The sequence below is a fragment of the Neomonachus schauinslandi genome, chromosome 15 (genome assembly GCF_002201575.2).
Source record: "Neomonachus schauinslandi chromosome 15, ASM220157v2, whole genome shotgun sequence".
NCBI lineage: Eukaryota > Metazoa > Chordata > Mammalia > Carnivora > Phocidae > Neomonachus > Neomonachus schauinslandi.
Genome location: NC_058417.1, coordinates 41,378,950 through 41,390,989, shown reverse-complemented (window position 1 = coordinate 41,390,989; position 12,040 = coordinate 41,378,950). Strand labels below are relative to the sequence as shown.

The following is a 12,040-nucleotide window of genomic DNA, read 5'->3' as shown; positions in this document are numbered from 1 at the left end:
CTGGCGGGGGTGGAGGCAAGGAGGAGGAAAGGCCCTCCCCACCCCTCGAGCTCCCCCTCCCCCTCGGACTCTCCCTCCCTTTCCAGGCCGAGATATAAGCCCCGTAGGGAAAGCGCTGAGCAGAGGAGGAGGCCACAGCCCGATCTGCAGCAGTCCAGTCCTTGGGACTCCTTTCGCTTTCCACCTGCTCATCTCTGCTTCCAGAGCTGTCGCCGTGAGTGGCCCGGGAATGGTCTGGTGCGGGGGAACCCGGGCTGTTTTGTGGGGAAACTGAGGCTGGGATGGTGGAAATTGGTGCTGAGCGGCCAGCATAGCCCTCTGCCTCCAGCTACCGTTTTGGGCAGTACGAGTGGGGGTTGGGGAGGCCAGGCTTATGCCTCTCTGACAGATGGGGAAACCGAGGCAGAGACGGTGCAGTGCCCGAGAACACACAGCGAGCCGGTGGCTGAGCCTTGGTCCGGTAGTAGCCCTGCACAGGCCGGGGAGCGTGGGCCCGACGGCCGCCTCGGCCTCCCGCCGTCGGGTGTCGAGGCTGGGGACGACCCACGATCCCTGCCCCCTCTCCAGATGGTGACGGTGCGCAGGCCGTGGCCCGCCATGGCCACAGTGCTGCTGGCCCTGCTCGCCTGCCTGGGGGCGCTGGTCCACGCCTACCCCGCCAAACCCGAGGCTCCCGGCGAAGACGCCTCGCCGGAGGAGCTGAGCCGCTACTACGCGTCGCTGCGCCACTACCTCAACCTGGTCACTCGGCAGCGGTGAGCGCGCGCGCGCGCCGGCCGGGCGCGGGGTCCTCGGGGCTCCCGCCCTCCGCCCAGGGGCGTATCCGGGGCTGACCCCGCCCACTCTGACCCCGCCCCCAGGTATGGGAAACGCTACAGCCCGGAAGCGGTTCTCTCGAAACTGCTCTTCCCCGACGGCGAGGACCGCGGGGTCAAGTCACGGTAAAAGCGCCCTTCCTCCCACCCCCAGCCACACTTCCTGTCCCCTAGTGCTCGGTCTGGGAGGTGCGGCCGCACGGAGCCCCACCCTGGCCCCGCCACCTCGCGCTTTCCCCCAGTCTAGCCTCCTCGGATCCGACGCCGGGCTCTGAGCGATTCCTTTCCTTTCCCTCCTACAGGCCAGAAGGCGCATACATGTGGTGACGACCCCAAGGGCTCCTGGGAGATATGCTAACTACACCGACCTCATTTGCATGGTTGCTCCTGACCCCGGAACCTGGGTTCCTCTCCCTGCCTGCTGCGCCTGGGGGGTGGGTGCGGGATGGGGTCTTCATTCCATTTCTCCGTGTCCCCAGCCCCTGGGCTGGAGGGCTGTGTGTGGTCTTTCCCTGCTTCCCAAATAAAGAGCAAATTTCACTGAAAGGGAATGTGTGCGTTTGTATTTCCTTTCCCTTCTCCTTCGTGGAGGTGGCATCCAGGGGGAGTGGAGGGTGGAGGCACCAGCCAGGAGAAGACCGGACGCCAAAGGCTCCCCAGGACAAGGCTGGGGCAGAGTGGGGGACTCTCTCTGCTCAGAGCTAAGAGAAGATACTGTGGCCCAGCCTGGGCGGGGAGGACGGAGCCCGAGCAAGGGACCTCTGTGGCACTCTCAAGTCGGGTTGGAAGTGGGGCAGGATGAAAGTTCTTGACAAGAACGGGGAGGGTGGAAAGGAGCTTGCTAGGCAGCCTAGGAGAGCAGATGGGGACAGAGGTGCTCTAGCCACCTGCCTCCAAAGGTGCAGGTGGTTGGGGGCGTGGACTCAACACTAGTACCTCAGGTCAGTTACCTTGAGGAGATGTATTACTAGCCTCCAGGGCAGTAGTGACGGGGGTAGAGATGGGATCCAAGATGGGACTGTGGAGGAAGTCATTTGGGGGGTGAGGTGGGTGTATGTGTGCTGGGGGACGCGTCATTTCTAACGTCCCCCCTTCCCTGGGCAGGAGGTGCAATGGGAGTGTGGAGGCTGCCCTTTCCCTTAGCAACTGCCCTCCCCCACATTGCTGAATTCCCACTCCATGGAGAAGCCACTCACTGTGCCTTCCTGGTGACAAGGCTATGGGGACACCCTCCAATGGCACCCCCCACATTCCCACTAGACACTGAAGGCACGGTGGATGTTTAAACTGGAGTCTGACCCAAATCCCTCACCACTCTGTACCTATGACCGAGGAATCCCAGAGCCTGCCTGCAGGCTGATCTTCCCTGATACCCTTCCTTTCCAGCCCCTTTCCTTCGGGAAGCCTGCCTTGATTGTCCCTGATCTGCACTCTTCTTGCCCTCTGTGGCAGCTCAGCTCTCATGGCCTTGCTCTGTTCTGCACATGTCACTGTGCCCGGTCTGAGGAGCCCCTAAAGGAAGGGCCTATGTCTTCCCACTCAGACAGCCTCCTCGGTCTGTGGGCTCTCTCCTGGGCCTCTAGGCCAGCAGGACATGCACAAGCCCAAGGCGGGAAGCTGGGGATTGAGGAGGAGAATCAGGTTGAAGCCAAAGCCCCAGACCCAGAGCGGGTCCGCAGTTCAGGAAGGCTGGGTGTGGCACTTCGGAGGGCAGGAGTCTCGCAGGACTGTTTGCAGTTAGGTGGCTCTGGGGGCAGGGAGAGAAGATCCTAAAGCCGGCTCTGTCATAGCTGCCCTAGGGGGCCTGGGGCTCTGACTCCTATCCTCTCCTGTGCTGCCTGCCTTTGAAGATAGGGCAGGAATGGGTGCCAGGGAGGCAGGTCCGGGGTCTGGCGCACATCACAAGCTGTGTGGACTCTGACGCTCGAAGCCTTTGTCCGGGCACTCCCCGGCCCGCAGAGCCCTTTCCCTCCTTTCCAGTCTGGAAAACATCTTCAGGATAGTGTTCACCTCCTCCCGGAAGCCTCTCCTGATTTCTCAGGGTAGAGTTAGTTTCTCTGGTTCTCTCTCCCTGCAGTATTGTCATTATCTGAGATCCACCTCCCGTGTCATCTTGCCCTTTCTCTCCTCCAATCCCAGGCCCTCTGCAGCAGGAGAGGAGGAGCGGGAACACACAGGAGCTGCCACGAGCTTCGGTTCATTTTGTGGTCAGAGGAGTGGGACGGTGTGTGCTGGTGCTGGTGTCCATGGCCCCCTGTCTGGCGGTCTGCCTGGGAGGGCTTCGGTCAGCTTGAGGCTGATGGAAGAGACCCCTGGTGTGAATTATGCATGGACCACAGACAATTGCAGTTTGACCTGTCTGGTTGACCATGGGTGACATGGGGTCACTCCCATTCACTTGGAGGAGTGTGGAGCCAGAGTGTTAATCCACAGGTGACCAGACTCAGCCAGCGTTGCTGCCGCAGGAGCCTTAGATGTGATATTAATGGGGCAATAGGTACCTTTTGAAAGAAGCACTTACGTACGTGCTAGACACCGAGCTATTTGTTTTACACACACCATATTGCTAGAATATTGATTTGGCTTTTTAAATAGAGGCAGAATTAGCAGCGGCTGAAACAAGACAGCAGTTTATTTTTCCTTTATATAAAATCCAAGGGGCATCTGGGGATCAGCAGCTCTGTTCCAGGAGGACATCCAAAAGCCCAGGGTCCTATTTTGTGGCATCCCCATGTCCTCCTCCACGTGACTGAAGATGGCCCACCATCACCACCTCCGTGTTCCAGTCCCTGGGAAGGGAGGGAAGGGGGGAGTGTAGGTGTGCTGGTTACTATGCAGATTCGCAGTTACCCTAAGACTTAGCAGCTTCAACCCACCGTTTCATTTCACTCATGATTTTGTGGGTCAGGATTGGGAAGGGCTCAACTAGGCACCTGTCCCTTGGAGTCTTTCAGGCAGTGACAGTCAGAGGTTGGCTGGGGCTGGGGTCATTGGAGGGCACCCCTGGGTTGATGCCCAAGAAGGCTCACTCACTCACGGGTCTGGTGGGTGCTGCTGGCTGCTGGCCGGGGGCTCAGCTGGGTCTGTTGACCCAGCACCTCCATGGGGGCCCCTCCAGCTCCATATTCTTGGGGTAGCTGGACCCACATGGTAGCCGACTCCCCCCCCTCACCCACCCCTTTCCCAGTGTGAGGACTCCGGGAGAACCAGGAGGAAGCAGTGCGCCCTTGGCTTCCTGGGGCTACTGTAACAAAGCACCACAAGCCGAGTGCTTTAATCTGGAGGCTAGAAGTCTGAAGTCCAGGGGCTGGCGGGGTTTCTTCCTTCTGAGGGCTGTGAGGGAAGGGGCTGTTCCAGGCCTCTCTCCTTGGCTTGCGGACGGCTGCCCTCTCTGCGTGACTGTTTTGCGTCCAAATGTCCCCTTGACTTAAACACAGCAGTCATATTGGATGAGGGGTCCGCTCTCCTCCAGGGTGACCTCATCTTTTTTTTTTATTCTTATGTTAATCCCCATACATTACATCATTGGTTTTAGATGTAGTGTTCCATGATTCATTGTTTGTGCATAACACCCAGTGCTCCATGCAGAACGTGCCCTCCTCAATACCCATCACCAGGCTAACCCATTCCCCACCCCCCTCCCCTCTAGAACCCTCAGTTTGTTTTTCAGAGTCCATCGTCTCTCATGGTTCGTCTGCCCCTCCGATTTCCCCCGCTTCATTCTTCCCCTCCTGCTACCTTCTTCTTCTTCTTCTTTTTTTTTTTTCTTAACATATATTGCATTATTTGTTTCAGAGGTACAGATCTGAGATTCAACAGTCTTGCACAGTTCACAGCGCTTACCAGAGCACATACCCTCCCCAGTGTCTATCACCCAGCAGGGTGACCTCATCTTAATCAGTGACATCCGCAATGACCCTACTGCCAGATAAGGCTGCATCCTGAGGTACTGGGGGTTAGGACTTCAACATATGAATTGGGGGGGGGACACAATTCAACCCCTAACAACTGCCTTCTATGACCTGGCCTCACAAGGCGCATGTCATCTTCCAACACGCTCTGTTGGTCAAGCAGTCACAGGTCCACCTGCATTCGAGAAGAGGGGACACGGAGCCCGCTGGAGAATGACATGTGGGAGAGGAGGTCTTTCTGTGGCCATCTTTCTGTGGCCATCTTTCTGTGGACAATCGGCCTCAGGACCGCACGTCCACTCGCCGAGCTGAAGGGCGCGAGGCCCCTAATCGCTCATCTCATTGGCTGGAGCTCAGTCACGTGGCCCCACCTCGCGGCCGGCACCACCCGGGAGATGTCCTTAGCGGGCCGAGTGGCCAAGGGCTGTTCTCAGGCTCTTTTACGATGGAAGGAGGAGAGAGAGGGTAGTGGGGCAACTCGCGTTATCTGTTACAAACACGCTCTCCTTCGAACAGCCTGAATCTGAGCTCTCACACAGGCCTACGCCCATGAGTCCCGCGGTGGCAGGTGGGCAGCGGGGGCAGCGGGGACAGGGACGTCCGAGACAAAAGATCTGGATTTGAGTCCTGTCTGCCATTAGTCAGCCGTGTGGCTCTGGCCGAGTCATTCCATTTCACTGCCTGTCTTTCTTCACTGGTTACACTGGTTATACCTTAAATAATAATAATAATAATAAGATTTCACTGCTTAGGCTCAGAGAGATTATGTACTTTGCCAAAGGTCACACAGCTAGTGAGTGGTACAGCTAATGAGAAATACAGCTGAATCTACAGTCTGACACGTTTATTTTTATTTATTTATTTATTTGACAGAGAGAGAGACAGCGAGAGAGGGAACACAAGCAGGGCGAGTGGGAGAGGGAGAAGCAGGCTTCCCGCAGAGCAGGGAGCCCGATGCGGGGCTCAATCCCAGGACACTGGGATCATGACCTGAGCTGAAGGCAGACGCTTAGTGACTGAGCCACCCACTCTTTTATTCTCTTCTCCCTTACTCACTTCTAACCCTTTTCAAAACTGCTCTGGCAACTCTCCCTTCAACTCCCCCAAAGGAAAAATTCTCCTCCTTCCACACCCAGCCCCTTTTTAGGAAAAATCTGGGCTGACAATGATAGGATTTGCTTTTGCAGGTGCTGTGGGCAGGGAGGGAAAAATACTGAACACTTCGGTGCCTGCAGGGGCCCTGGTTGCAGATGGAGTCTCCTGGGAAGAGAGAAGTGGGGGCAGAGTCCAATCTCCAAATGAGTGACCTGAGTCCCCAGTCAGGCCTGCATTGATTTGGAGGGAGTGGGATGGGGGCTCAAGGTGTGTGTGTGTGCGTGTGTGTGTATATGTGTGTGTGTGAGAGAGCTGTCCTCAGCCTAAGGGTTTCTCCAGCTAATAGGGGACCCCCTGGGTTCCTGGCATCCGGGGGCAGTCACCGGTCCCTACCTCTGCTGCTGCCACCCAGTGCAGGAATAAGACATGGTCCTAAGAGCTGGGCCAGGCTGCTTTGGAGGCACTCTTGTGAGAGGCGGGTATGGAGGATGTGATGCTGGCCAAATTCCTGCCTTTGCAGTCCTGTATGTGGGGACCCCCACCCTGCTTGCTATGGTGCACTCGGCCTCACCATGTGACCCCAGGTGTTCCTGGGGTGTTCCTCTCCTAGTTTCATTGAAGCCCTCACTCCATCCTTAATGCAGCCCAGCGGCCATCCATCCTCCCCGTCCTAGAAGTCGTGGGGCTGGGCAGGCGGAGAGGGACCTTTTCCATTTCATTTGGTCTGCCTGCAGGTAAGTACTTGGTGCCTTCTCTAAGTGGGGCTCCACGGCAAGCCCTCGGAACACAGGCAGATGAGCGAGAAGCATCACCCGGTTCTGGATCTGGCCATACAGTTCAGAAAGCACACCCACTACCTCCCCCTCTTCTTTTGTCCCAACATCCCTGAGAGGACCCAGAAGGGGAATCTGTTGTTTGCAAAGGAGAAAAATGACAGCTATAGGTTCAGTTGACATCGTGGACTACAAGTCATTTCTTAGGCACAGGACAAAACCATAACTGGCCCCCAGCACCAGAGCCAACCCCCAGATCTACCATCTGTCTGCAGGGGCCCGGTCCTGACATATGTAGTGGCCAGAACAGGTCCCACCAGGCTGCAATCTTGCCGGACGCCAGACCCTCGGAACTAGGGCTGGAGACTGACGCCCCCTGGTGGCACAATGCAGCTTCTGCGGCCTCACCTCCTTTGTTTTGCAAAGTGGAGACCAAGCCCAGGGCTTGGCGGGACAGCCCGACCTCCATATCTGTTTTGGGGATGTAAGCTGTTGTCTGGTGAAGCATTATTGTTCTTCTTGTTACCGGAAACCAGAATTGAGTGGAACAAGGCAGAACAGACATTTACTGAGACTTTCTTTATCCTCACTACCTGGAGGAAAATCAAAGCTCAGAGAGGCTAATGGAATTATTTTCCAGGGTCCCACAGAGCCAGGGGCAAAGCCAGGATTTGGACCTTTAAGCCCGCTATGCTAGATCCCTGGGGTAACACCTCCAGCCATCACACCCTCTACGACTCCCCCCATAACACACACACTTGTAGTGTCTTGATCTGGGACAGTAGAACCTCAGCGGTAAAAGGTCTTGCACTGCCTACTCAGGCTTCAGTGTGTCATTCAGACACAGCCAGTTACTGCTCCTTGGCCTGAGCTGGGGAGGAGGCTGGGGGTGGAGGAAGGGACGCGGAGCTGGGCAGACTCAGAGGCTCCTGGGGGTGGAGGTGAGGCAGCACTATTGGGATGGGGGGCTTGGGATTTCAAGCCAGAACTTGAGTCCTAGGTGGCTGTGTGGTTTGGAGCAAGGCTCTTCACCTCTGTGAGCCTCACGTTGCTCAGCCAAAACATGGGAAATTATAGCAATACTTTGACAGCCCCGCTTAGGTAAAAAGAGTCCAGATTTTGGAATTAGACTTTTGTTTTAAACTCTGGATTTCCCACTGGCTAGTTATGTGGTCTGAGGCTAGTTACTTAAAGTCTCTGAGTTAGTTTCTGAATCTGTAAGATGGGTCGTTGCAGGGACTCGGTGAGGTGACTGAGCTAGGAGCACACTGGAAAGTTCAAGGTTTTATGATGCTGGTTGATCACTGCCTTGGAAAGGAACTCCGGGAAATGGCTCTGGCACCCACTCCCCCCGACTCCAATACCCCTGACCCCAGGCACATGGGTTCTCATTCTGTACCCCATACACCAGCCAGGTCTCTCCCTGCCTGGGTCCCCACTCCTTTCCACATTGTCTAGTTACCTAAGGCATCTCTCCCCCAACTTCCCTGTTCCCACTTTGTCCTAGTCACACCTGGAAAGGAAGTCCTGAGTCCTCATCCTGGGATCTTGGAGCCCCAGCCTCAATCTTATGCCTGGAGGGAATTCGTGGGAGGCAGGAGGGGCAGTTCTGAGGCCTGGGACCAGAACCTTTCAGTCATCCTGAGGTCCTAGGACCCCCCATTCTTCTTGAACCAAGCCTGCTCTGGTGCCCAAAGGCAGATGGCATCCCACAGGAGACCTGGAGGCCCACTTTTACCTGTTATACTGCGGCCCTGTCCCCCTCCCGGCCCTGGCCCCAGGGCTGGTGCTGCGGGTACCAGGGAGACGGTGGGAGGAGGGGGTGAGGGCTGGGGAGTGAGAGAGGCTGACAGGAGGCGGGGACTCTGGGGGGCTGAGGACTATAAAGGGGCACAGGGGAGGGTAGGGACACCCATCCGGCCCTCAGGACTCAGGGTAAGTCGTCCCAACCTGGGGTGGGGGAAGGGGAAGGCCGGGCCCTGGGGGGGTCCTTGGGACTAGGGGCCTGGGGTGGGAGAAGGAGCTTTGCAGAGCAGAGAGGTGGTATTGGGAGGTCTGGGGTCCTGCTTGTGTCTGGCTCCACATCTGGACGAATCTCTCACCCTGGAAGAGCAGTCTGCTGACTAGAAGACTGAAAACGTGTGCGGGGAGTGAGTGGTGGCCGTGCACACAAATGTGACCGCAGCCTTGTGAGTGACAGGGTCCGAGGGTGCGCCCGTGCCTCTCGGCTGGGAGTGACACGGGCAACATTGTCATCTCCAGGACCTGTCCCTGAATGTCTACCCTGGTGGAGGGCAGCGGGGGGGCGGCAGACCCAGGGGTCCTGGATTTCTGTCCTTCGGTTCACAAGTTCATTCTGTGCGCTCCCACCCAGTCGGTGAGCTGGAGCACCTCTTCGTCCCACCCTGCATCTGCCTCCTCAGAGCCACCAGGCCCTGGATGCCATGAGTCCTGGGTCCCCTGCCCCAGGTCCCCACCTTCTCTGCTATGCTTTTTGACTTTGCCGAGGGCCTGGCTGCAGACTGGGGCTGCCGACCGCGCTCTCCGGGGCGGGCAGGTCCGAGGGGCCCTTCGCTCTGCCCCTTTGTCCCCAGGCTTGGAGAAATGGGTGAGGGGCTAAGGAGCTGGGCGGGTGGGCTCCATTCTGCCTCTAACTTCCCCACGCCTTGCTCCTCAGATGCCCGCCGCCCGCCACTTCCTCTCCCTGCTGCTCCTGCCCACCTGCGTGGCTCTGTGGCTGCCGCCGCCGCGGGGGGGCCCAGGGGGGCCCCCTGGAGCCAGTGTACCCGGGGGACAATGCCACACCAGAGCAGCTGGCCCAGTATGCGGCTGAGCTCCGCAGATACATCAACATGCTGACCAGGCCCAGGTGTGTGCGAGAAAGAGAGAGAGAGAGAGAGAGAGAGAGAGAGAGATCCCAGTCCCCGCGGCCCTGGGCCCCGCCCCCGGCCCCAGCCCCAGCCCCTGCCACGCTCTGGGGAAAGCAGGGCATCTCCACTGACCAGGCCTGAAGCCCCAGGCCCCGGGCAGGGGGTGGGGGGGTGGGTGCCCAGGGTGGGCATGAGGCAGGTGAGCCGGCACGTGGGCACGGTGCTTGTCCCAGCTGCCTCTCCCCTGCCAGGTACGGGAAGAGAGACAGAGAAGAAACGCGGGACATCCTGGAGTGGGGCTCCCCCCGCGCTGCTGCCCCCAGGTGGGTTTGCTTCCCTGCTCTGTGTGCCTAGATCCCTGGGGCTGAAATGGGGGTGCGGGGAGGGGAGAACAAAGGCCCAGGGCTGGCCCGAGGTCTCCTGAGGGTGGGAGGACTGTCCCCTCCGACTGCCACGTTCTGCCCCCTCCTCACAGGGAGCTCAGCCCGATGGACTTGTAATGCCACCTCCTGCCTCCTTGGACTCCAAGGGCAATGCCGGCCCACCTCCCCCCTCTGCACCCTTGGCAATGGCCGAAGCTTGCTCCCTGCTCCCACGCAGACTAAATAAAGCAAATCCAAGTCAGAGCTTCTCTCTGTGTGTGTCTCTGTGGACCCCTGGTGGGGGCAGGAGTGGGCCAAGTGCTCTGGAGAGACAGGAGGAGGGGAGGGAGGCCCAGGAGGGAAAGGAGGGTATTGTCAGGGATCCAGAAGGCCTGCGGGGTGGTCAGAGCCATTCAGCTCATCCTCTGCTTCACAAAGGGGCAGGCCCAAAGGGAGGCAGGGACTCCTCCAAGGCCATTCAGCAAGTGAGTGAGGCTTGAATCTTCCCATTTCAGCACTTCTAAACCTTCCTGGTCAATACCTGATGACAACCGTGCCCCCAAACGCACCCCCACCAATGTTTTTCAACACGTAGGCACTAGGTGAAGTACGGATGTATACTAAAGTGTCCTTGGCACAGGGCCAGAGGCAACGACCCAGCCCGGAGGAGTGATTGTGTCAAGTCACCAGCTGCCCTCCTCTGGCAGGTCGGAGATGGGTCACTATGTGTGTTCAGTAGGAGCACAGCTCATCAGGGGGCACGGGGCCCAGCAGAAGCATGGCCAGCGCAGGGGGACTGTGATGGGGAGGGGCCTGGAGACGGTGTCCTGTGCAGACTATTGGGAAAAGGAGCTTACTGTGTGCCGGGGCGTGCAAGCCTCCCAACAACCCAGTGAGGGAGATACTGTTCTCCTCACTCTACAGAGGCCAAGGCCGAGGCTCAGCAAGCTGCGGCAGCTTCTCCCAGGTCCGGCACAGACAGCAGGCTAGTCCAGGCACATAGCACCAGCTTCGGAATCAGAGGAACTCGGCTCTGATCCCAAGATCTGCCCCTCTCTGTCTGTGTGTCTGTCTGTCTGCTACAACCTCTCTGAGCCTCAGACTCTTCATCCGTAGAGAAGGATGATAGGGTTGCAGTGAGCAAGACATGAAATAACACGTATGAAACATTGAGCATGTGGGGCACCTGGTGACGCAGTCGTTTGAGCGTCTGACTCTTGATTCTAGCTCAGGTCGTGATCTCAGGGTCCTGGGATCGGGCTCCGCACTCAGGGGGGAGTCTGCTTGAGAGTCTCTCTCTCTGCTCCTCCCCCCACTCACACACACTCTCTTTAAAATAAAAATAAATAAATCTTTTTTAAAAAACCCCAAACAACCCAGGTGTTTGCAGCCGGAGGGAGTGAAAATGCTGAGAATCCCTTGAACAATTCCTCTTTCAGCAAGCAAACCCATGGATGTGCTATTATGATCTCTGTGTGCACCCATATGCTCTAGGATCGATTTGTTGGAAATTTGAATTCCAACAAATTTTGGAATTTGAAGGGATCGTCATGGCAGGGATGGGTGAGAAGTGAGAGAATTAGAACCTTTCTGGTTCCTGGAAAAGAAACATTGAGCGTGGCCCCTTGACCCAGGTAAATGCTCAGTAAATGGGAGCTTCTCAGGGGCGGACTAGCCCCTGGCCAACCAGCTGTCGCCATGAAGCATGCTAGAAAGAGCAGCAGTGAGAAAACACGGGCTCCACACACGTGACGCTCCACCTGATGGAAGAGGGGCACAGCTAACTCTGTGGGGCTCCAGGACAGGGTTCTGGAAGGCAGGCCTCCCATGACTCCAAGGAAGCACCTTTGAAGAACGAGAAACTTAGAGAGAACTGCTCCTGAGAGGTATGAAGTCCCGGGTGTAGGAGCTCCTGGAGCAGCTGCAGGAGGGGGGACCCAAGGGGGAGTTCGGCTTTCTGGCAGGAGGTGGAGTAGCCAGGAGATGCGGCCACCCCTGGAGTCCAATCTGCGGATTCCACACTCCAGCTCTGGGAGGGTGAGGACCCGGATCCTGCCCTAGGGAGGCCCACACGGAGGACAAGTCTCGGTGGGCCCAGGGGCTTTGCCAGGACTTGCCCTTCTTGAGCACCCTGAGTAGGTGGGGATGGGGTAGTGTGTGTGTGTGTGTGTGTGAGAGAGAGAGAGAGAGAGAGAGAGAGACAGAGAGAGAGAG

At 57.7% G+C, this 12,040-nt stretch overlaps 2 protein-coding genes across 2 annotated transcripts; both read left to right on the top strand.

The window, feature by feature from the left end:
* The first annotated feature begins 541 nt into the window (after positions 1 to 541).
* On the top strand, positions 542 to 1,142 carry PYY (peptide YY). Its single transcript, XM_021681640.1, has 3 exons — positions 542 to 755; positions 861 to 941; positions 1,118 to 1,142. The coding sequence occupies exons 1-3, from the start codon at positions 568 to 570 to the stop codon at positions 1,140 to 1,142; spliced, it is 294 nt and encodes a 97-aa protein (XP_021537315.1). The 5' UTR covers positions 542 to 567.
* Positions 1,143 to 9,271: 8,129 nt separating this feature from the next.
* PPY (pancreatic polypeptide) lies at positions 9,272 to 9,964 on the top strand. Its single transcript, XM_021681641.1, is given in 4 exon segments — positions 9,272 to 9,346; positions 9,348 to 9,463; positions 9,716 to 9,787; positions 9,940 to 9,964. Coding segments are annotated over 4 exon segments (288 nt in total).
* Positions 9,965 to 12,040: the final 2,076 nt, after the last annotated feature.

What these genes read in the sequence shown, in the direction of transcription:
- PYY (XM_021681640.1), top strand. Translation starts at nt 568, where the DNA reads ATGGTGACGGTGCGCAGGCCGTGGCCCGCCATGGCCACAGTGCTGCTG. An exon ending in AACCTGGTCACTCGGCAGCG is followed by an intron (nt 756 to 860) that starts GTGAGCGCGCGC and finishes CCCCGCCCCCAG; the next exon opens with GTATGGGAAACGCTACAGCC. An exon ending in GACCGCGGGGTCAAGTCACG is followed by an intron (nt 942 to 1,117) that starts GTAAAAGCGCCC and finishes TCCCTCCTACAG; the next exon opens with GCCAGAAGGCGCATACATGT.